The sequence below is a fragment of the Vigna unguiculata genome, chromosome 3, assembly GCF_004118075.2.
Source record: "Vigna unguiculata cultivar IT97K-499-35 chromosome 3, ASM411807v1, whole genome shotgun sequence".
Classification (NCBI taxonomy): Eukaryota; Viridiplantae; Streptophyta; class Magnoliopsida; order Fabales; family Fabaceae; genus Vigna; species Vigna unguiculata.
In genome coordinates this window covers 5,730,458-5,754,872 of record NC_040281.1, presented here as the reverse complement: position 1 = coordinate 5,754,872, position 24,415 = coordinate 5,730,458, and the positions used below count along the sequence as shown (strand labels likewise).

General features: G+C 33.3%; 3 protein-coding genes across 7 annotated transcripts; 2 read left to right on the top strand and 1 right to left on the bottom strand.

The window, feature by feature from the left end:
• Positions 1 to 89: 89 nt before the first annotated feature.
• Positions 90 to 11,545, bottom strand: LOC114177523 (RNA cytidine acetyltransferase 1). 2 transcript variants are annotated; one of them, XM_028062899.1, is made up of 27 exons: positions 11,407 to 11,545; positions 11,059 to 11,170; positions 10,868 to 10,959; positions 10,560 to 10,731; positions 10,326 to 10,448; positions 9,565 to 9,738; positions 7,969 to 8,079; positions 7,739 to 7,872; positions 7,561 to 7,654; positions 7,061 to 7,159; positions 6,807 to 6,943; positions 6,558 to 6,649; positions 6,256 to 6,379; positions 6,084 to 6,171; positions 5,895 to 5,994; positions 5,749 to 5,801; positions 4,902 to 5,078; positions 4,788 to 4,825; positions 4,325 to 4,418; positions 3,502 to 3,681; positions 3,286 to 3,394; positions 3,124 to 3,193; positions 2,379 to 2,526; positions 1,739 to 1,867; positions 1,070 to 1,195; positions 804 to 869; positions 90 to 684 (listed from the first exon to the last, which is right to left on the bottom strand). In XM_028062899.1, exons 2-27 carry the CDS (start codon positions 11,161 to 11,163, stop codon positions 430 to 432), a joined length of 3,090 nt encoding a protein of 1,029 aa, XP_027918700.1. In that variant the 5' UTR covers positions 11,164 to 11,170; positions 11,407 to 11,545; the 3' UTR covers positions 90 to 429. The 2 variants fall into 2 exon arrangements, with proteins under 2 accessions (XP_027918700.1, XP_027918699.1); XM_028062898.1 differs by having other exon boundaries at positions 11,059 to 11,200; positions 11,407 to 11,539.
• Positions 11,546 to 13,257: 1,712 nt separating this feature from the next.
• Positions 13,258 to 14,807, top strand: LOC114178519 (glucan endo-1,3-beta-glucosidase 8-like). Its single transcript, XM_028064478.1, has 2 exons — positions 13,258 to 13,595; positions 13,700 to 14,807. Exons 1-2 carry the CDS (start codon positions 13,258 to 13,260, stop codon positions 14,805 to 14,807), a joined length of 1,446 nt encoding a protein of 481 aa, XP_027920279.1.
• Positions 14,808 to 16,113: 1,306 nt separating this feature from the next.
• LOC114179907 (S-adenosylmethionine carrier 1, chloroplastic/mitochondrial) lies at positions 16,114 to 24,415 on the top strand. 4 transcript variants are annotated; one of them, XM_028066405.1, is made up of 13 exons: positions 16,114 to 16,244; positions 16,376 to 16,440; positions 17,140 to 17,241; positions 17,584 to 17,666; positions 18,233 to 18,309; positions 20,087 to 20,177; positions 20,688 to 20,741; positions 20,824 to 20,919; positions 21,029 to 21,118; positions 22,542 to 22,593; positions 23,656 to 23,717; positions 23,841 to 23,921; positions 24,056 to 24,415. In XM_028066405.1, the coding sequence occupies exons 2-13, from the start codon at positions 16,386 to 16,388 to the stop codon at positions 24,194 to 24,196; spliced, it is 984 nt and encodes a 327-aa protein (XP_027922206.1). In that variant the 5' UTR covers positions 16,114 to 16,244; positions 16,376 to 16,385; the 3' UTR covers positions 24,197 to 24,415. The 4 variants fall into 4 exon arrangements, with proteins under 4 accessions (XP_027922206.1, XP_027922208.1, XP_027922209.1 ...); XM_028066407.1 differs by having other exon boundaries at positions 16,120 to 16,244; positions 17,123 to 17,241; XM_028066408.1 differs by lacking the exon at positions 16,376 to 16,440 and having other exon boundaries at positions 16,120 to 16,244.

Below are 24,415 nucleotides of genomic sequence, written 5' to 3'. Positions count from 1 at the left end.
GATATAATTTTCTTGGAAAGTCGCATGCTGCACACAAGACGTGATTAACCAAAAAAAAAAGACAAAACTGGGGATTTTGACCAATTCTCTTAAGCCGCCAAAAACTAAGGCCACTAAAATTATATCCTGAATATATTTCTCTGCAGCCGTCGCATTTATAATAATACAGTAATGATACCCACTAATTCCCATGAAAACATAAAATAAAAACAAATTGAAGATTAGTAGCCATAATAAATAATCCTGCACTTGAAATTTATGGAGATTTCCACAGCAAACCATGCACAGGTGAGTCCATTACATGAACTGATTCTCATCCCCTTGATTGGGTCGTTCACTTTGAGCTTGTATGCCGTTCTGACTCAAGGACCAACAATTACCTGTAATCATCAGTCTTTTTCTTGGGTGGTTTTTATCATCATATTCAACTCAAGATCTTCTCTTTTTGCTTGACTTATGGTTGGAATTATCTTTACTGCGTTTTTTGTCACTCTTGCCACTTTCCTTTACCTTTTCAGGCTTCATTGCGCTCCTATTGGATTTTACGCTAATAAGACCACCGGTGGGTATTTTTCCATCATTATTTTGTAAAACAGTCTGAAGGCCAGAGTCTCCATCTTCGATGGCATACTGTTGGAACAAATCAGGGGTAAAGAGTGATTCTGCTTTTGATTTCATGTCATCCTGTCCAATGACAAACATGAAAACATGATTTGAGCCACGAAAACTGGAGGTGAAAAAGCAAAAATGGGATTTGTTGTACTGATCTGCAAAAAAAGAAAACAAAACATGAACCCACGTACCTCGACTTGTTTAGCTGCATTGTTGAGATCTTCGTCCACAGAGACACTGTGAGGTTCCATCACAATCTATGGACAAAACAGAACATAAAACCAAAAGAGATGTGGTGCAAGATTAGCGAAAATGTTAAAAAGGAGGAACAAACTAAAATTTGTTTTCCTAAACACAGCAGCAGAATTATAAAGTCACTAACCAAAATCTTGTGTGGATTTTAGTGAAAGCACCATGCCATGAAATACAAAAGTTAAATTGTGATCAAGAAACTTACTTCTTTCAGTCTTGGCAAGGTTGATTCAATCTCCTTGGATGCACGGCCATCTAGATATTTGTAGAACTTCTTCATAACCTTTATAAATAGAGACAATATTGTCTGCCTTTCCAAACTGGTTTGTCCCTGTTAAACAAAAGGGATATATAAGGGAATGTGATTCCATCGTATTGAGAAGCGGCCCAGTGAGGGTAGAAGACACCAAACAGGAAAACTCAAACCTCAAAACAAAATCAAACAATAAATTTTAGATTGACTCGTTGATTTTGTATCATGATAAACTCACCAACGTATGCTAAATTTCAATAGATGACTTAGCATACTTCAGAAAAATTCAACACATGATCCATATCACTGACCTTACCCGGTGAGATAAGGTTTTTGTTGTGTAAATTTCACAATAGAATTTATATGCACAATCATTGTAAAATCTTTTTGCATAGACATTCAAACAAGAATTCATCCTATTCATTTATATAACGTGGCAGCAAAAGAAATCATACTTTATGTCTATAAAAAGAAAAAATTACACCAACACTGCATATAAATTAACTAATTAGGATTCAACTTTTAGGTTGTCCTTTATTGCTTTGACGTACAAGACATCAAGTGATAACTCCGAGTGTGTAATATTTTCAACTGAACAAATTATTAAGTCGATAAACAGACCTCAATGTATGAAATGTTCTGATTCTGCAGACCAATGCAGAGTAACACAGAAGCTTGAGCATAGGACAATGTAACTGGGAGCTTTTGTTGGAAGTACAGACGTGTAAGGGTTGGCACCAAATCTAGGATCTGTCAAAGAGAAAAGGGGTCGAGATCAAACTTAAAAACGCTCCAAATGTATTAAACAGATATTCAAATTATGTTATTTCAATGATCTAGGTTTGGAATAGTTATATCACAACTTCAGCCTTTGGGTTTACATTAGTCACTACACTGAACCATTTTGAATGTCATTTAATTCGGTCATCACAATTCTCACATATTGATGATCTTGCATATCATGCAAGCTCACATTAATCCAGTTTATCCAATAAAAAAATCATACTCACTTCAGTCAACAACCATTAAACCACGAGTACAATTGGTAAAAATATATTTATTTGTATTTATCAGTTTAAGTACTTCTGCTTTGAAAAATGAAAAAAGCAATGAATAACCGTTTAGGATTTTACCAAGTGAGAACCATAAGGAGTTGAAGAACAACAGTTTTCAATAACCAGAAAAGCATTAGACATGTCATCATCAAGAAACCATTCAGAAAACTGATCAGAGTATCATTATCCAACACTCGAGCTCTTACCAGATGAAAGTCAGCAAGGTTGTCAACATAAGCCTCCAAACGCTTCATATCATGTGGTGATAAATATTCTCCGATTGACTGCAGATATTTATCAGATGCGATTTCCTTAGGGTCTTGGTCCTTGAAATTGATTTTTGGATCTATTATGCTGGATAAATTATCATTATAGTAAGTATTTAGAAAATTCAATATATAAATCAGGGATGCATATGCTACAGAGTTCAAGAAAGTCTAATGGCCGAGAGTTTTAAAATTCCATCAAGGAATCCAAGTGACCGTAGATGTATTCATCAATGGACTCCCAATAGAAAGATTCCAAGAACTTAACAGCAAGTTTGGAAACAATTGATATTCATTTAACAACTTGAAAGGGAGTGAAAAAAAATAAAAAAATCACTGTATCTTTGATAATGATTTCCTATTTCCTTTTCGTGTTAATTTCCCTTAATACCATTTTCCACTTAACCTTCATACAGGTAAGAGCTTGTGTGCAAAAGACATTGAAATATCAAGTTCCTTTTCCTTTCAAGTCTTTTGTTTGTCTCAGATAATATTTTGCTTTTCATTTACCAATACTTCTTTTATCAAAATGAACAAATAAGGTTGTGGAAAATCTTATTCGTCATATGATCTAATTAATTATCAGTAATACATAGCCTTAGTTCGTTAGAATTCAATGAACCACAAAATATCAACATACATCTAAGAATTTAGAACAATGAACCACTAAACTCTTGATACTAACCTCAAAGCAAGCTTGTATTCCATGCCACGAAAGGTCGAAGCAAGAAGTTTAGAAAATCTTTGCCTAAAATCTGCAAGTGGCAAACTAAATCATCAATCATTAACAAAAATGGATTATAATATCAAAGACATACATTATAACAGCAAAGGAAGAGAAATCCACCTTGGTAAAATGGACCAAAAAAACCCAACGGATTTGATCCATCAGCTTCAATTTCATCATTGTTCAAGGGTCTTAGGATCATGCACGAGTGCTCACCAGTAATAGTATTCTATGAAATTGAACAAACACGTTAATAACTTGTAAATATAAATTTAGTATTTAGTATTCTTTACAAATTAAGTATTATTTACAAATTCAGAAAAAGTAAAGCTTAACTGGAATCTGGCCAATGTAGAAAGGAGCAAATTTATGTTTCCTCCAAAAGCGAAAAAGGTCCAAAGTTAACCCAAAGGAGACACCAATGTAATGGAGCTTTTCTGGCCGCCTTTCACGCAGATGTACAAGTAAATGAGGTAGATCTGTTCTAGGTTTTATATTTTCTTCAAGTAATGAAACCTGAATCCATATTCCATAGTAGTATCATGAAAAAGCTAAAGTGTGTTTGAAAAAGATAAACATTAAAATTGAGTTAAAGGGCACATAAAATAACAAATTAAATATAGTCTTGCTCAAACTGCACTATGACTGTATTCAAATTATTCAGTCAATAATATCTAAGAGCTAAAAGAAACTAGTTAATAAAGTGCTACATTTGACGGTAATGTACTCTTTTCCAACATGAGGATTTCGAACATAGACTCTACTTTCATAGCACGAAAATTTTCCTACTTGCCAGACTAACTCTTACAAGCAAGAATTACTTCTCTCTATCTTTCTTTTCTTTTGCATTTCTACTTAAGAAGAGGACCATACACTTTTTGCTGTTTATTTTCTGAAACCATATTATTTTTTTTAGTAATATAATAAAAATATGGTTACACAGGTGCTACAACACCGGTATTTCCACTAGTATAATTAGTACCAATGACATTTTTCTAAAACTTTCGTCTTTTCTAGTTGAATCACGATTCTGCCAGAGTCAATCAGCTAGACAGTAAAAGGAATCAGATAGTTCCAATACCACTGGCATACTTTCAGAGACTTCAATGAACACAACTAATTCAACCAATTCAATAGGGGATTTTCAGTGGTAACATACTTGCTCTGCAGCTTCTGTAACTCTAACACGTGAAGTCTTCCCTTCATCTTCAACATCAATCTCAGAAATAGAAGTGAGTTGTCCTTCATAGTAGCTGCAGACAGTGACAACATGATTAATTGATGAAGTTAGTAAACAGAGTGAGATGGAAATTTTTGAGTAATCAGATCAGAACACACAAGAATATATTTATACCAATACCATATTAATTACAAAAACTAAAATCCTAATGACAAGATAAAGCAACTCCTATATTAGCACCTAGTTTAGAGAAATAATTGGCTGTATACAAATATCAGAGATATTTTCTATCAAACTGTTGAACCGTGACTCCACCCAAACAAAATAAGATATTAAATTAAAAACTTTTGACAAACTGAATGTTCACAGAACCTTCAGTAAAAAAGAAAAGCATAAAATGAACATTACTCCAATTTAAACAAGAAATCAGCCATGCACTCACCGAACTAAAAGTTCAACTGCTTGTGAACCATATCCAAGCTGAAATTAAGGAAAGATGTTACAACTTTGGAGGAATCTGGATAAACCATATGCCAGAACAGAGTATAAAATTTACCCTCATGGCACTTGGGTGTGTCGCTATCCGTACAATACGAGCACCTGAAAGTGAGGGGAAAACTGTGTCTCGGAATTGCTCACAGAATTTCCATGGTATTTGATCTCCAAAAGGTTGATGACCATCACTCAAACTTTGGATGGCTGACTTACGAGAAATCTGTCCCTCAAGGGAAACCTGTAAATCAAATTTATGGAATCTTGAAGTCACAGATAAGAGAAGCAGAAGAGGGATAATAAGTGCAACCCTCTATAGTATATATAACCATAATTAATAACAAATTTAAAGCAAACATAAAGTAAAATTTAGTTGAACGAAGAAATCTTGCAACCAACATAAAGTTCAAATGCTTTAATCAGTGGCCCGATATTTTTAGTGTAATGATACTGCATGAAGGTGTAAAGGAAAAAACAGAACTGATGGATATACAGAAACTTCACATATCTGATTAAAAAACTGATAAACTCTATCAAACATCAATATTTAAACAAAGAGAACCCAAAGCTTCAAGCATTATAAACCAATACAAGCTAGTGTCCCGGCTGACTATTGTCCTGGCTGAAGATAATATCAGTATCAAAATAACAGTTTCCACAGTGATAAATGCTTGTAGCTCCATAATTGGACATATAATAAGAAATAAATCAACAATTTCACTTATTGTAAGCAAGCAGCGGGAAGAGATAAGGTGAACTGGTATCAGCACACATTCTAATGGCCAAGTGATGAGAAAATTGGAAATAACAGGTTCTGTCAAAACAGAGAAGCCAAGCCAAGCCATGACAGCCAATGAGACAGGCCACATGCAAAAATAGAGCAGAAAAATTGGTTGATCGAATATGCAAACCTGAATAACACACAGAATATCAGGAAGTTGATTCTTTGATTCATCAACAGGCCCTGTCATACAAATACTATTATAAGACTAATTCAAGTCATATTAATTAAGATGAGTAACAAAAGAAGAACACAGAGAAAGAAAATCAAGTTTACCAAGTAGTACAAATAAGTGGTGTGCTGGAGCGTCTGCCATCAGTTGCAAATCGTTGGGAGAATTCTTGTAATGAGACGCAACATATAAGGCCATCATTCGCTGCAATAATAAAATATTTTCAGAACAGAATTTAAACACATGAAAAGATCAATCACAAGCCACCCTACAAAATCAGAAATCTAATTTACCTGCAAAAATAATTCACTATCTCTGTGGTACGAAAAGAGGGTATCCCGATTAACATAGTATAGATCACACTCGCTGGGTGGTGGTAACCTGTTTTCAGGAGAAAAACAAAAAATGGAGATTGACTAAAAGGTCTCACTTTCAAAGGAAATATGAAATGTGCTTTGATCTAACCTGCTAAGATTAGGGATGGCATTTGAAACATCTAAGCAAAGTAGATTGTTAAGCCAGCTTTCAATGGGATCCCCAGAAGAATATCTGATGGATTCACTCAATTCTACTTTCTTAAAAAGTCGACCTGATACATCAAGCCAACATTAATGCACACATACCTTGAAAAAGATATTAATCAGTGATAACCAATGACCTCTATTCCACAATCAACTTAGACTGTTATCATCCAAAAGAGTTCATGACATGCACAATACTTATTTATATTTAAATTGAATTCTAAAGCCTGAGGTGTAAATAAGTACCAGTGTCCTTTGTGTTCTTAGCAGACACGTGACTTCGCTCTTCCAATTGCTGCAAAAGTTTGAGCGATAAAGAGCGTCCAGTACCTTCATAACTTCCAATGAATGACAAAAAAGAGTCAGCAATTAAGCCACATTATAAGTTAAGCTCCATTAACTGAGGCATAAAATTGACTAAGGAATGGATTGATAATTGTTTAGAAAAAAATGCATTTGATGGAATATTTCGCCAAAAACAAACATTAGTCATACCCGTTAACAGTAGAAGACAGAAAGACCAGATAAGGGCCCAACAAAGACTTCACCACAGGAAGTGGAATAGCGGCTGCTTCATCAACAACCAACAACTCAACTTGTGAAAGCTTTTCATGCTCATTTGGCAGTATATACTGAATGAAGAAAATAAATGAAGATGAAAAATAAGTCCAGAATTACATTTAATTGTAACTTCACGGCAACAGAAAGTTCCCTTAACAGTATTAGTACAGAATGATCAACGAACTTACCTGAATTGTCTGTCTGTGGTGCTTGTAAATATTGATCCTTACAGTAGCTTTCTTGAACTCGGGATTCACACTTTTCACCACATCAAAATCTATATGTTCCTATTGTCAGTGGAAAAAGTAGCCCTCTTATAGTATATTTTGGAAAAGATTAAATTCTGATAAAAAAACATTATTCAGAATAAAAGCTGGTGTGTTTGGTAAGGCAACTTTAGTGTACTTCCCTTTTTAAGCTCATGTAACCATTTTTTAAAATCAATTTTGTTCAGATAAATTAATACAAATATGCACTACAGGTAATGATTTAGATGGGCAATGAACCACAGAAATAAAAAAATAAATGCAGTGATCACTTAATTACCAAAACTAACAGCCCAGTTGCCCATCCTTGGAACTTATGCTTACTTGACAACCAAGTTGCCATCTTTAGAACTTTTGCAACTAAAATTGATACTAATTAACCAATAATGGTTGTAGCCGTCAACAAGGGAGAAAACCAGTACCTTGTAGTCAAGAGCATCAAAACCTTTGCATATAAAATCAAACAAGGTTTTCAAATTCTCAGGGCTGGGCGCTGTCACAAAGATATTTGAATACCTACAGATAACTTTCTTGTGTAAGTTACTAAAAAATTTGCTGTAACTATCCAAATAAATATATCTATGTCTGATGGAACAGTACCCCACAGCTACAGCTCCAGCAATCGATAAGCCAAGAGCAGCTGATTTACCACGTCCACGAGCAGCCAATAAAGCAACAGTACTACGTAGTGTCTTGTCCAAAATTGCATCCAGAAATGTCACAACAGCCTTTCCCTATAAACAAAAATCAAATAAAAACTTGCTCACATCCACCACCTAAAAACTAATTTCTTTGGGAAGAAGAAAATTATTTAAGGTGAAACATCTGACCTGGTCCATCGTGCAACACTTCCTAATCAATGGACCAACAGGGAAATCTTCATTTAGTTGTTCTTTAAGGTTTTTCAGCTCCAGTTCTGCTTCTGAGAGTTCTTCAGAATCCTACAGCATCAATTCAGAGACTTACATATTACCGATTGAACCCCACCAAAATTTAAAGAAAGAACCATCAAGCTTGGTTGCCAAGAAAGATAGAAGAATAAAAATCCTACAATATAGTTTAAATAGCTTTGGTAATATTACTTAAAAAATTGCATCCATACACTACAATTAGAAAAAATTAGGATACTTCAGATATGAAGACAACAAGACAAAAATTGCATCCGTTCACTACAAGTAAGAATGTTATAGCATTCCAATGAAAAGTTTACTATAAATAATTTTCATGGTATTAGATATGCAAAAGGTTTTCAATAACAAATAACGCATTCCGATAATGTTTTAAATATAACACTAACCAAAATTTACTAAATGCAAAACACACCATCATTACAAATGAGGAATACTGCATCCCGAAGGAAGATCAATAACAAAATTAACCAGTATTGTCGAAAGTATGTGGGGCCTAGATATACTTTATACAATATTGCATTGAATCGTTAACCTAGAACTAGTAGTACATTAGTATGAACACACACACATAAAATTAATCAGTATTGTCGAAAGTATATGGGGCCTAGATGTACTTTATACAGTATTGCATTGCATCGTTAACCTAGAACTAGTAGTAGTACATTAGTATGAACACACACACACACACACGCACACAATCACTCTCCCTAGTCTCTTCCATGTCCTATCTTCCTTCATGTATTATCACTCTCCACCACCTTTATAAGTACAACACACACACAATCACTCTCCCTAGTCTCTTCCATCTTCCATCTTCCTTCGTGTAGTATCATTCTCCACCACCTTTATAAGTACAAATATCTTTAACATTCACAGCTATCAAATGCTTCAAAACTATCACTAAGATTCTAAGGCAGCTCTATCATATATTAAAAAGCAAAACTTATATGAACTCTATCAGACAGATTCTTGAGGAAGACCTGTTTGTACCACAATCTTCACAAAAAATCCAATCAAGAAATATTACATGTTTAAACTAAGAATTAAAACATGTGAGAATATTTAAAGAAAATAATTATTTCTTTTGCACTTATGCTAACATTAAAAGAAAGCCCTTCACGCAAGATATTGGATATCCCACATTAACAGGAGATATGGTAATATTAGAGTATATAAGTATAGGCAAACCTTATTCTACAAGTTGATTCTATGAGGTCAAGTTACACTTAAAGTTCACTTTTTGAGATAGTATCAAAGTTTATCAAGGATCTATCTTGATGAGGTTTGTTGAAACCAATTATGTCACTCGATATCAGGGCTCTATTGGACCACCCACAAATATCTAATCTCACGCAAAAGATATCTAGTCCTCAGCATGAGGGTGTGTGTTAGAGGATCTGACTTCGACTATAAATATGGGATCTCCAACACATTAAAACCCCAAACAATCCAGAAACCCCAACGAAAAATAAAAATGCAAGAAATATTTTGTTTAATACATAATAATAGAAGTACCTCTTTAGCAGGAACTGAGGTAATAGACCTTATGTGAGATGAAATTGGTAATACATTCAGTTCATCATCCATGACTACGCATGCCTTACAAGAAGCTAGAGACAATAAGAACCGTTCATTAAAGCGCCCAGTAGCCTCGGAGTGGGATTCAGTTCGAAATCTATCATGGACATCCTGCAAGCAGTGATCCACAAGAAAGTTGAATTTAATGAGACTTCAAAAGCAGCATGGTAAGTACAGGCCTCGCTTCCTTAACACACATTACATTTATTTTAGTGAAGCCCCAATCAAACATATAGGATTATTCTATTTTTTTTATCAGCAAATATTAGTTGTAAATATATTATTTTTTTGTTAACAAGTGCACCAACCCACGGCCTATAATTGATTGATGTATTTTGGTTTGTTGTTGTCAAAAAATATTTTCATGCCTATTGAGAAGGTTGCAGATATATCAACAAAATTATTACTACTCAGATAAAAGAACAGCATCAAATAATGACCAATGTCCTTTTTTTAGTAAAAGGATACGCATAAAGGAAGTGTAATGATTCATGAAAGCATATGAACTCCAATAAATGAAAATGCAGACAAGAAAAAACAAAAATTAATATCCCAAATCCAAGCCCTGGCTGGACACAAATATCAGCAAAAAGGGGGAGTACAACTGTAGCTTAAAAGAACACATATAGTTAACCAAATGAATTGGAAATTTAAAAAGAAAAACTAGAATATCAATTCTTATGAATCTATTTTCATACCATCACCATGGTGTACAGACTTGTCAACGAGGATAAAGAGCGTAGCAGCAGAACAATCAACCCGCCTCCCTCCACTGTCTCCATTGTTCTTGCTAGGAGATTAGGTGTCAATGCCTCAAAATCCTAAAGGGAAATATGATGCAAAATTTGTTTTATTGTAGAGAAAGGAAAGAGAAAGACAGCCCAGAAAGAAAAATAGAAAAAGACAATGAGCTACAAGGAAGTTCATGATACCTGAAGTACACACATTCCAAAGGTATTACCAAGAATTCTTTCCGACTCCTTATATAAACAATATGTCAATCCCCCACTTGCCACAAACAATTCAAATGAATCACCTTTATCTGGATCATAAAGACCCCTCTGCACCAACTTTTTAATCTGCTTGCTGCGCTTTTTCTTGTGACTGCATTAAGACATTTATAATCAATCATCTTAATCAAGCTCAAACAAACCTCACTCAGAAACAACTCTGACAAACAAAGACAGCAGTATATCAAAGTTTATTCACACAAGACAGTTTCATGGATTGTATCCAGAACCTGCTCAGTTCTAGTTTGTCCTTGTAACACCACAACACAGTCGGCCTGGACTTAATCTGCGCCTTGCTAAGCATGTAATGAAGATTGACAATCTGCAAGCAGAAGAGTCACTGCACTTAGTACTCAGATAAAGTTTCCAAAGGGTTCCAATCCTAGGAAGCCTATCACTATAATGCTACAACAAAAACTACCTGGTCACGAGACTTGTCACCGATGATGACGAACATGGACCTATGCCTTGTTCTAACGCCATTTTCGATTAGAGTTCTGATTCGCTCGTCCACTTTCTTCCTCATTTCCTTTCTACGAAATTTAAGTGCTCACAAGTCACCACTTCGCATCATACACAACAAAAATGACAGAAACAATAATAAATAATTAGTTAAATTAAAGATTTTTCGGTTCCGGAACTTCAAATTCCTTATTTCATAATTGAAATTCGTGTTCCGTCAGTGCTAATACAATCATAACAGCGTCAACACAAATACAACACAATGTTAGTGTGTGAAGTAATGAACAAAAATTGGGGAAAGTGGAACCTGGAGTAGAAGGACGGCTGCAAACTGAGGATTTTGAATTTGAATAGACCAAAAGAAAGGGAGGAAAGGAAAAAAAAAAACTAGAAGTTATATATACTAGGGTTTACGGAGGGCTTAAGCATGTAACCCTCAAACTACGTGAAAGAGAATTTGTAAGTTATGTTCTATCAACACTTTCTTTTAAATAATAATTCAAATAATTATTATTTAAAACTTAAAATTGTGAAAAATATCATGTACACAAAAAATTCAAATATTTGATATATAGGTACACATTCTAAGTTCGTTTAAATCTGCATTTTGATCTTAAAAATTTAATACAAACTTAATTATGTTACAGATTTATAAAATTTAAGAGTCATATACAAATTATAAAAATACAAAAAATATAATAGTTATATAATAAATATAAGAAATATGTTATAATATAAATTTATTATTTTATTTTATTCATGTACTTTTTCTCTTTCTTTTTATTCATATACTAGTTTTTAAGCATTACAAGAGAGTTATGGTATTTTTTTTTCAAAAGTGTTGTATATTAAATATTATATATATATATATATATATATATATATATATATATATATCTTTTTCCCTTCATTCATTTATCTTATCTAATAATTTTTATTTCATAAAATCCCGATATATATATATATATATATTTATATATATATATATATATATAATATTGTTATGTTTAAAAATGGAAAATGTACTAATAATCATGGTTCAGGATAATTTGCAAATTGCAGTTTTTAATTTTATCAAAATGAAAACATTACATAAATTTAACTACCACTATCATGCTTAATTAGTGTAAAATAGGTATAAGTTAAGAAATATAAAATATTTTTAAAAAAAAATATTTGTATGCATAATATAATATTTTAAAAGATCATAAAGATAATAAATATTGTTTTTAAGTATTTAATTATTTAATTATTTATTATAATATAATAACTTTATTATTTTGGTCTTATAAAGAAAACATTATTTTTAGTTCATATAAAGTAAATTTTACCATTTTTAGTGATACAACATTCATAATATACATCACTACACTATAATACATAATATCAGATGAGATGATACGGTGACTTAATAAGAGAACAGAAATAAATTCAACTCTAAGAAAAAAAACTAAGCCAAAAGGTACGGGAATAAACTAATTAGCATTTAGGAACAAAAACAATAAAATAAATATATTAGAGAAATTGTAGTGATATTTAAGTTTTTTCAAAGAATTTGAGATAAAATTATAATTAGTTGACACTATAAAGATTACTAGTAAATACATAAAAATTAACATCATATTTTTAAATTTGGCTTAAATATAACTTTTGTCCTCTATTTTGTTTTGTTGAATCCATAATTTTAGTATTCTAACTCTAAAATATTTAAAATTGGCAATGCAGGTGGACTTTTTTAGTGAAAAAACCAAACTTTTACAATATCATCTCTCTCAGAACTTGTTGGACAATACGATGTCAACGCGGTAAGAATGAGGACCAATATAAGAATTTTGTAGTAAATCAAATTGTAGACAGCACATTGACCATTGTATTTGGTTCAGTGAACAGATAACTCAATTTTATTTGTTCTATTTTATCTACTTCACAAAAAAATTTATAAACTTATGGTAGATCACTATGGCATCTACAAATAGAAAGTTAGTTAAAGAAGTAACTTAAGAGCCAGTACTTTCAGAATGCTTTATTTAGACACAATAGCCAATAAAACACACAAAACACTCAATTTTTTTCTCAGGTGTTGTTGTTAATTATTCAATCCTAACTCATGTTTTTACCTGCTAATGAACCTTTATTGACTAGTATCAACTCATCCTTTATGTGGGCGTTTTGCATGGTTTTGGTTATGGCTCTCTGCCACCTGCAAGGTGGCCAAGGAGAAGCTCTTAAAGATATTGGTGTGAATTGGGGTGCAATGGCTTCTACACCTCTGTATCCTCCTGTTGTGGTGGATTTGTTGAAAGAAAATGGAATTAGTAGAATAAAGCTTTTTGATGCAGATCCTTGGACTGTTGGTGCCTTTTCTGGCTCAGACATTGAAGTCATGGTTGGAATTCCTAATGAGATGTTGAAGAAACTTTCTAAAGATAAAGATAATGCAGAACATTGGGTTAAACATAATGTTAGCAAACAAGTTGATGGAGGGGTCAACATCAGGTGTGTTATCTCTTCACTTTTCTTGTATTAACACATGTTATTTCTATAAGTACTGTCAAATGTAATTACCAAGAACAAACTTTAAGAGAATGTTTTTGATGCAGATATATATCTGTAGGAAATGAGCCATTCTTGAAAAGTTACAATGATTCGTTTGTGGGGATTACACTTCCAGCAATGAAGAACGTTCAAAGGGCAATTAACAAGGCTGGTCTTGGAGACAAAATCAAGGTAACATCAGCTTTGAATGCTGATGTATATGAGTCTGCTACAGATAAACCGTCTGATGGAACTTTTCGCAAAGACATTTATGATATCATGAAACAGATAGTGTCATTTCTCGATGAAAACAAGTCACCATTTCTTGTTAACATATATCCGTTCCTCAGTCTGTATCAGAATGAGGATTTTCCAAAGGATTATGCATTCTTCGATGGTAATGCTAAAGGAACTGACGACAAAAATGTGCATTACACCAACATGTTTGATGCAAATTTAGACACTCTTATTTGGTCGCTAAAGAAAGCTGGTCACCCTAATGTGTCAATCGTTATAGGTGAAGTTGGATGGCCAACAGATGGTGATAAAAACGCGAATGAAGAAAATGCAAAAAGGTTCTACCGAGGGTTTCTCAAGAGAATGGCAAGCAAAAAAGGGACTCCACTTCATCCAAAATCTATGATTACTTATCTGTTTTCTCTCACTGATGAAAACCAGAAAAGTATTGCACCAGGTGACTTTGAACGCCACTGGGGCATTTTTACATACGATGGGAAGCCAAAGTTTTCTATTGATTTTTCTGGGAAAGGACAAGACAAAATGCCTATAGCAGCAAAAGGGGTTGTTTACCAAGAGAAAAAATGGTGTGTTCTTAAACAGGTCAACAATAATAATAAACAGGCTGTGGGAGAAGCATTAACTTATGCTTGTTCAATGGGTGATTGCACAAGTTTGGGTTTTGCTCGTTCTTGTGCAAATTTGAATTTGGCTGGTAATGTTTCATATGCTTTCAATCAGTATTTTCAGATAAACGATCAAAGTGTTGAGGCATGTGATTTCAATGGATTAGCAGAGATTGTTCCAAATGATCCATCTAAAGGAAGTTGCCACTTTCCCATTGCACTTATGAGCAGTGCAAACATTGTTAAAGCAATGCATCATGTGAAGGGATATTTAATTGCTTTCACCTTGATTTTCACATTTTTTCTGTAGAAGCCTTTTGGTTAGTGACAAGGGATTAGGGATTAGTGATATTAGATCTAAATGGTTTAGTTGTTACTGTGTATTTAGTATGCATAGTGTTGTCATAATTGACAAAATAATGAATGTTTGAATAATGATTGTGGAATGTTTTTTATTTTGTTCAAATTTCATAAAAATTTTGATAGGTAGAATTTAATTACCAAAAGGTTTTTTTGTTTTGACTATTTTTTTATTTATCATTTTGATATAGTAATCGTTAGTATTTTATTGCAACCTCTCTTACTCGTCTTTGGTTCTAAATTCCTCAAATTATCCGGGGTGACAATTAGGGTTTGGCCCGTCGGGCCAGCCCGTAAGCCAGGCCATTGAGCTCGTAGGTTCGTATAGGTCCGGTTTGCGACCTGTGCGGGCCAGTCCGCAAGCACACATAAAATTAAAAAAAAAACTTGCACTTGTGTATATTAATTATTTCTTTTATGGATTATTGCATTAACATTTTAACTTTTTTTGTATAACTGGAAAAGAGAAGTATTATGTAATTTTTAATGTGCTAAAATTTAAAGAATACATTGCGTATGTCATAGTATGAATATGATGAAAATGTTAAATTATCAATTTATCATCTAATTCTCCAAAGTCTTTACTTAATTTTGTGAACTTCTTAAAGTTTCCTAATTTTTAAATATTGAAAGTTTTATCATAAAAATTTAAAAAAATTTAAAAAAAAAAGCGGGCCGACTCGCGAACCCATGGGCCAAGTGGTATGCGGGGCGAGACAGGTCAGCCCGCGTTGTGTAGGCCTTATGCGGACTAAGCCTAAACGGGCCAGCCCGGCCCGGCCCGGCCCGCATTGCCACCCCTACTTGTAACTTTCAAAGTAGTTGAATTGAAACACTAAATTCTAAGCTTTTCGTGTGAAGGTCTTTCAACAATTAATGAACAACTAATAATTTTGTACATTTCTTAAAAGAACTTAGCATATGGACTTAAAACTTATTCAACACTTGTTTAGTTTAATTTTCACTCTCCAAAAGACCATACAATATTTCTATAAATTCATAATAAATATTAATCAAATTAATGCATACATGAAAATAAATTACTTATAAGGTATTTCAGAGATAAACTAATTTATAAAAACCTTCTTATTTACTTTATTTATTTATATTTATTTGAAATCTGTATCTAAGGTAATTTTTATTTTATTTTATTTTAATTTTAAGTTAAGTTTATCATTTGAATTTTTGTCATTGATAATTTCAGGTATGCATAAAAATTAAATCTATGTTTATAATACAACCTTCGTCAAGAAATAACTGATAGTGTAATATAGGAGGATAAAAAAGAAGATAACTTGTACCTGCACATTTCTTCCTCTTCTTTTATCCGTCACTGTTATCTCTTCACTTTTCTTGTAGTAGTTCCATCACTCTTCTCACTTTTGCGGTAAGCATTTGCCTTTGCTTCACAATATATTGAAAAAAACTTCTGTGGTTGCGTTTTTTTTCTGTTTCAAAATTTGATGCTTTCTTTGTTAAATAACACTGTATAATTCCGTTAGTTTGTTATTTGGTTAGTGGCGCAGTCATGGGTCCCTTTACACTCTCCGTTATGGTTAATGACTCTGCCATTTCATTACCAGGTAGCTAACCCTTTTGCATTTTCTGTGTGTATGTGTGAATTTGAGACATTTGGGTTCATATATATATTTTTTATATCAAGGGATTGTTTATATGAAAAACTAAAAATGTAAGGTTTATCACTCCTTAATATTTAGGTTAGAGCATGTGTGGAGGTTCAACTTGTGAATGCCAATTACTTGTGATTGGTGTAAGAGTTGATTGTGCTTCTTTCATTTTTCCTTTTAGTTAGGATTGTTGTTCTATTGGTGTGAATACTGGGAACTATCACACGATTATAGGATATACAAGTTATATGTGGACACGGAGAAATTGTACTTCAGTAATTTTGATTGAGTTGATTTTTGCTGCTCATAATTGGTAGTACAAGGATTTATGATATTGATTCAAGCTGCACCATGGGAAACAGGAGGTTTTCTTAATTAAGTATATGCAAGTTAGGACTTAGGATTACATGCGGTGAGAAAAAGAAGGGACATATTTTAGCATATTATTGCTGTATGGTCAGTGAAAAAGGAATATGAATTTTACACGTGAACTAAACTTGTTAATTGGTAGCATAGTTTACTTTTTAGTGAATGATTTAGCAGATGATCTATATTAGGGGTGAGAATCTCGTGTTCATGTGTTATTTGAGCACTCTATTTGTTGCTGGTTTGTACTATCTGCTTCTCATTTTAGCAGGATATATGGTTTCACAGATGCTTGTTCGAAGAGAAAACAGAACTTGCTTCTGAAAAATTCTTTTGCATCAGTTAGCATGGGAGATGAAAAGCCTTTTGACTTCTTACGCACTTTATTTGGTAAGCATAAGATCTTCTTTGGTGTTGTTCACATGTCAGTGTTGGTGTTTTAGCAGGTGTTTTACTGTCAGTTTGTTTAAGTTACTGAGTTCTGTAATCTCAACACAACATAAAATACTCACTTCCTAGAGATTTGGCAATTAAGCCCTGTTTAAGTACAAGGCTGACCAGCAAGGAGATGCAATTCCCCAGTTCTTCATATATGAAGTGAAGAACTGAATCTTTGCTGCTCTTAAATAGTATTTCACTTTGTTAATTAGTTGGTAGACGATACTATCATAGTATATTATTGATGGGTTTATTGCATTTTAATCTTTCTGATGAGCAAGACGGAATTTGCAGAGGGCGTTATTGCAGGAGGTACAGCTGGAGTTGTTGTTGAAACAGCTTTATACCCAATCGACACCATTAAAACACGCCTGCAGGCAGGTTCTTATGACAAATATTTGAATGAAGAATAAGGGTTGGGCTTTGCTGTGTATTATACTGATTAATTACTGTTTGATGCTTGATAAGGCTCTGCATCAGTACAATCTAGGCATGATTCTTGATAGATAGTATTTTATTATGGTAAGACCCAAGTGTTAAGATGTCCCACGTTGGCATTCCGGACATCTCTTATAAGACATTGAAAATCATCCTTCTTTGAGCAAGCTTTTGGAAGTGAATTATGCCCAATTTATTTATTAGACAGTTGCTAGAGATATTTGGATGGAATCTGCACGGCATCTATAGTATTCAACTGTAAAAAGCTATACAATTTTTTCTAGCACAATTAGTTAGTTGATTTACACTATAAAACTTTTTTCATTATGCTGAATTTCGGTTATGGAATTTTGTTTGTGCTCTTTCCCAACATTTTTTTGGTGTACTTTATTAATGGATACTGACTGACAACAGAATCTTATGGCCCTTTTATGCCTGTTTTTGTGTGTTTATGTATTTATGCTGACTTGATATAGAATGTGCTGATGATATTTTTTTTCACTAGGCTGCTCGTGGGGGAGAAAAACTAATATTGAAAGGCTTGTATTCCGGATTGGCAGGAAACCTTGCTGGTGTCTTACCGTGAGAATCTCATGGATGACATAATGTTTCAAACATTATAGGTTTTTAAGTTAATTAGAAATTTTGAAAACCCAATCACTTTTGAAAAGAGCGAGAAAGTTTCTGGCATGATTAATAAATTTATTTCCACGGGTGGTGATTCATTGAATTTCTGCTCTGTGAGCTAACTCAAGAGATTTACGTTTTTGTATGAAGGTTCTTTTATTTTGAAAAAGAAGAAGGAAACATGTAAATTTCTAAATGCTAATTGCAAAATTGCACTGTCATTGGTTTGTATATATCATATTCCAGATTCAGTGGCAAAAACATTTGAGAAATAACATATTCTTATGTAGTAGTACATATGACAAAGAAAGAAGATTTGTTTAGGTAGTTAATATTGAATATCCTAAATAGAGGCGGCTTAGGTGCTGCAATTCTTAGGCCGGCATTCAGCAACAATCCTTTTTGAAGGTGGTTCTGGCAGTATGTCTTGAAAAGGGAGACTTTGTAGAGACATGGAGTCAAACAATTAGAGTCTGTTTGGATGAATTTTTCCATAAGCCCTTCTAAATGTGAAAAATAAGAAAAAAAAAATTAAATGAACTTCTCCATAAGGAATAGTTAACTTATGCACAAGTTAAAAAAGTGAGACGAGAGACTAATTTTAATTTTTCTTCTTATTTTTCTCTCCTAAAAGTGTTGTGGAGAAACTCATCCAAGCAACCCATAGTGTTGATAGTAAAATGTGACTTAACTCCATTTTCCCAATATTTTTAAATAATTAGATTGTTAGATCCTTCCAAGACTCATATCAAGTTTGTCAATCAAGGTTTTCTTTTACTATAAATTAAATAAGCTATACAAGTATGAATTTTGATTTACCTAAATCTGGTTGTGGTTGGAAACTGTTATGCAGATCAACACGTCATTTATTTGTTGAAATAGCTGGATTTTAGGATACTTGGAATTATGCAGATAACATTGATGTAGGAGAGCAGGAGATTGAAAACTCCATGTTGGGGATTTATGTTCTCCTAGGTGCCATTGTTTTACTCTACTTCAATGATGTGCTCCCCCAATATAGTTTCTTGGTAGCTCATTTGGTATTTTGCAAGGCCTAAGCCCTATTATGATCTTTGTTCTTGCATTAGGATGTGCACCAGGGAAGCAATATTTGCATTTATACCTCTAATTGGATAAAGTGATTGTCATTCTTTATTTGTGGATGTCATATTTTTATATCCTATTTACATAAATCATGCCTACTTGACTTTTAATTGGAAATTGTGAAGAGAGAAAACAAAATTATTCCCAAAATTGAATTAGTTTCGGCTCTGGTTGTGCTACATACATGGACCCTGTTCATAGCAAAAGCTTTACAGCATCAGGCTCGCCGACCGCTTTTTGTTTCTAGCTCACCTATAAAAAGTAATGTATTGTAGTATGTCTGGACAAATTGTGAACCTGAAGCAATTCAGTTGGTTCACCCACGAGTATTCTCACTAAACCTTGTATTTTGTGTTGTTTTTACAAAGGGGGTGATTGAGTTCCACTTAACATCAGCTATTTTTTGGCCATCTCCTTGATCTAGGATTTATTTGAAATAGTAGAATCATTTGGAGTAGAGTAACTATTTATTTATTATTATGCATATTGAAAGCCAAAAGAGAGTTTCCCCCCATCAAATCTATGAAAGTTATTTTGACAAATTTGTATTTCATGCTTATGAAGATATGAAATCATGAATGAATCTAGATTCTTTCCTTTACACCTTTTTGTTGCTTTAAATGTGCAGGGCGTCTGCTTTATTTGTGGGAGTTTATGAACCTATAAAGCAGAAATTGCTGAGGATATTTCCTGAAAATCTGAGTGCTTTAAGTCATTTAGTAAGATACTTCTTATATTAGCATTGATATGTAGATATTGGTATAAATGCTTGTTTGGAATTGAAAGTTAGGAAGATAAGTTAGAATTATTATAAGATCTAAATTATCCAATTCAGATCAGAATTAAGTATCAGCTTTTCATCCCCTATTTTTCTCTTGTTTTCTCTTAAATTATTGCGTACCTGTTGATATTTGCAAACCAAACTCCAACTTCATATTCTACCATTGTATGGATCCACATATGAATAATAGAAAAAATTTATCTGTCTTTTCTCCAAATATTTCAATGTGCACACTGAAATTTAAGTAAATTAAAGACCTGTTAGTGCTTTAAAAAAATGTTAGTTTTGGCCAATTGGTCTTCTGTTGCCTCTGGCATTTATTTGGCTTGTATTGGAGTTGATGCTTTGTCTATTTTATCATTCTTTTGTTGCTGGCACCCATTCCTCTTGTTGTAAAACTATATATAATTTTATGGGGATAAAAATCTGTCTTTTTCAATCTCATTAGACTGCAGGTGCCATAGGGGGCATTGCTGCTTCATTGATTCGTGTTCCAACAGAGGTAATTAATTTCTCTTATTTGTAAAAGAGACAATTCCATGGTTGAAAACTATTTCACTGGACAATTTCATATTTTTCCTAAGGTTATCAAGCAACGAATGCAAACTGGGCAGTTTACTTCAGCTTCTAGTGCCGTTCGCTTTATTGCTTCTAAGGAAGGCTTTAAAGGATTTTATGCTGTATGAAGTTCACCATCTCTTCCTTCCAAACTTTTTTGATAAATTATATTCCCCAAGTTTTTAATGATATGATCAAATTTTTCTCTAATATTGATCTTTGAAATCACAGGGGTATGGATCTTTTTTGTTGCGAGATTTACCCTTTGATGCTATTCAATTTTGCATCTATGAGCAGATTCGAATAGGTTATATGCTTGCGGTAAATTCCTTAAGTTCTATTTTCGTGTATTTTAGAAGCATCCATTTTATTTTTTTGTTCTATTTCTCTTGTCATAGTTTTGAGCCTGACTCCTAGCTTTAATTAATATTTAGTGAAATAAGTGATCAGCCTTATTGCACCAGTATGAGTCGAGTTATATGAAACAAGTTGAGAGAACAAAATATGCTTAATGATCCAACTCATTTAACCTATCAATCCATGGTATGTTGAGCCGAGTTATAAAATTTTTCGTTTACCGAAAGTGAATCAGGTTAAGTTGACTATTTTAGGACAACCACTGAGGAGTCAACCCCTTCGCACACACTTTGAGCAGGAGCTCGAAATATGTTGCACAAAGTTTTCATTTTTTTGGCTCAATTTGAATATCTGTTTGCAATAAATTGGTATAAGAGCTAGTTCGATCACTTGCCACATGTGTCAATTAGATTCTTGCAAGAAGATAGGGATCACTTCCAAGATCGAGAAATTTATTGAAAAGAACAATTTCAACTTGAGGATTGAGATGAGGGCTTTGCTTAAGGAGTAAGGTGGACACACTCTCGGGGAGTATGCCACACAGAGAGACTTGTTTTGGAGATGCAAGAAGAAAATACGCATTTGATGATTCTTTTTCTCTCTGTTTGATTATGTTCTTTATGAGGCTGTTGTAGAAAAGACTTCGATCGTCTTTTGGCTAAAGTTGGAGAAGTTGGCTAAACAAAACTCTTTAACTCTAAAGATATACATTTATGCAGACTGTATTGGTTCTATTATTGATTGAAAATTACACCTGGGTACTTTATGTTTCTCGGAGAAAGTCTAGTAACCCAAAGAAGCAAAAACCAAGACAACATATCTTATTCTAGTGCAGAAGCTGTATTTTGAGTTTTTTCTTAATGTATGTGTGAAGAAAAACTCTAGATGAAAATCATATAGATGACCTTAAAATAAAGATTGATATTCCTTTCTTTGCAATTGTACTTTGATAACAAGTCAGCCATGATCGTTGCCCATAATCTAGTTCAACATGATAGGATCAAATAAATTGAAATTGACCGACATGTTATCAAAAGTAATATTGACAAAGGTCTTGTGGTTACAACTCATATCTCTACCAGACTTTAGATAGCGAACATTTCCACTAAGGGGCTTTCTCAAGACATATTCCAGGATCTTGTGGGTAAGTTGAGAAGGATTGATATTCATTTACCAACTTGAGAGAGAGTGTTGTAAGTAGCATATTATTAGGATAAAAATATCCATCCATGTTGATCAAGAGAAAATATTCTTAGGATCTTCCTATACATTTCAATGTACTTTTATTTTCTTATTTTAGAGTTTGGTTATGAGAAAATAATTTGTAGGATTGTTATAAATAAAATAATTTTTTATTTCCTTGTATACTTGCATTTCTTTTTGTTAGGCACGAAGAAATCTGAATGATCCAGAAAATGCAATTATTGGTGCTTTTGCAGGTAAATGCATACACATATCTTTATAAAGGTATTATAGAGTAATATGTGGAAATAGGTACATGTTGGGTTTCATTTTTAGTAGCTTATGATGGGTTTATGTTCTAGGCTGACATTTTTCTGGACTAGGGATTTAAAAGCTTTTGGTTTTTTATCCTCATCGTTGAATCAATCTTGTAAGGTGTATGGTCGTTTGGCACAAATAGCCTTTACTATTTGCAATTAATGTCATGTATCTTGTGAATTTTCTTTGCAAGGTGACAAGTTACATTCGTTCCCCATATGAGGCTTTGGTTATCAGTTAAAAATGAAAAAAGATAGAGGATTAGGGAGATAACCTGAATCGTTTTTCTTTTGGTTTCCTGATCTACATCATGCTTTCATGGCAAAGTATTGTATCACTTATTCATGACGCCACTTCATGCTATAAAGAACAAGTATAAATGATTCTATAACATATGTTCTGAATCCTACATAGAGTTGGATAAGCTTCTTGATGTGGTACGTAGGCCTTGAGGTTTTCTCAATTAATGAACTAGTTTTTTGGGTTGGAGTCTCCTCTTGTGCTTAAGTCCTAACATTTGTTGTTTTTGATTGAGAGTTGAACTACGAAAAGGGCTACCTTTAGATTGAAACTAGGTGCAAACAAAATACCTATGGTGAGTAAAGCCGTGAAAGAGAAAATGGCCGTTATCCTGTTAGCGTTGTGCATTGGTCCTTAAAGGAGGTGATAATGTTAGTATTTTTAAGCCTTGAGATTTTCCCACCCGATGAACTGGTATTTTGGATTGGATTCTTCTTTTGTGCTCAAGTTCTAACAATATATCTTAAACATGACTTTGATAAGCATTTTGATCTCATTGTTTCCATTTAGTGAATCAATATGACTACAAACTTGTTTTAATAATCTCTTAAAGTAGTTATAAGAATAAAAAGTGGAAAAAACATCTCCATAAATTGATGTGTTTTAGTTTTCTTTATGTTTGATTTGTTGAGCCTTATTGGAAGTCCAACTAGACAGCATTGTTTGTGTTGGGATGTGACTAAGTGCATTGTTTCTTGTAGGTGCACTAACTGGAGCCATAACTACTCCCCTTGATGTCATCAAGACAAGGTTAATGGTTCAAGTAAGCTATGATCCTGTTCCTTTTTTATAATATTCTTTTACACACAAATGATACCTTGTGTGTCTGAGTAGTCTATAACTAAATCAAAGAGAACATTCACAACTTCCTATTTTATTCCTCAAGGGATCTGCAAACCAATATAAGGGAATTGCTGACTGTGTTCAAACTATTATTAAGGAAGAAGGACCTCGCGCCTTTTTGAAGGTAAGGATTTGGTGTGTTTTCATCATACATTGTATAAGTTGAGTGGAAAAATAGCATGATCCAAACGTAGAGTACAGTTAAATGGCGAAAAAACTATTTTGGTGCTTATAAAGCATAATTTTATGTTACTGCAGGGTATTGGTCCCAGAGTACTATGGATAGGCATAGGTGGTTCAATATTCTTTGGTGTCCTTGAGAGTACAAAACGTTTTCTTGCTGAGAGGCGTCCTATAGTATCTCAGCACACATACTCAGACAGAAGTAAAGATAAATAGTTATCTCGGTGCCTTTTTCCAAGAACAATATTTTCTTAGATACAGTGTACTTTTATTTTAGTTTTTTGTTTTCCAATTTTAAGCGTTGAGAGAAAAATAGTATGAGTATTTTCCTTCCTGCTTGTCCGTGAGATATAACGTTGTTCAAATTGCTGAAATGATTTTGGTGTTGAATTTTGAGAAGCATGAATTAATAAGAATTGAGACCTGGATTCCTTA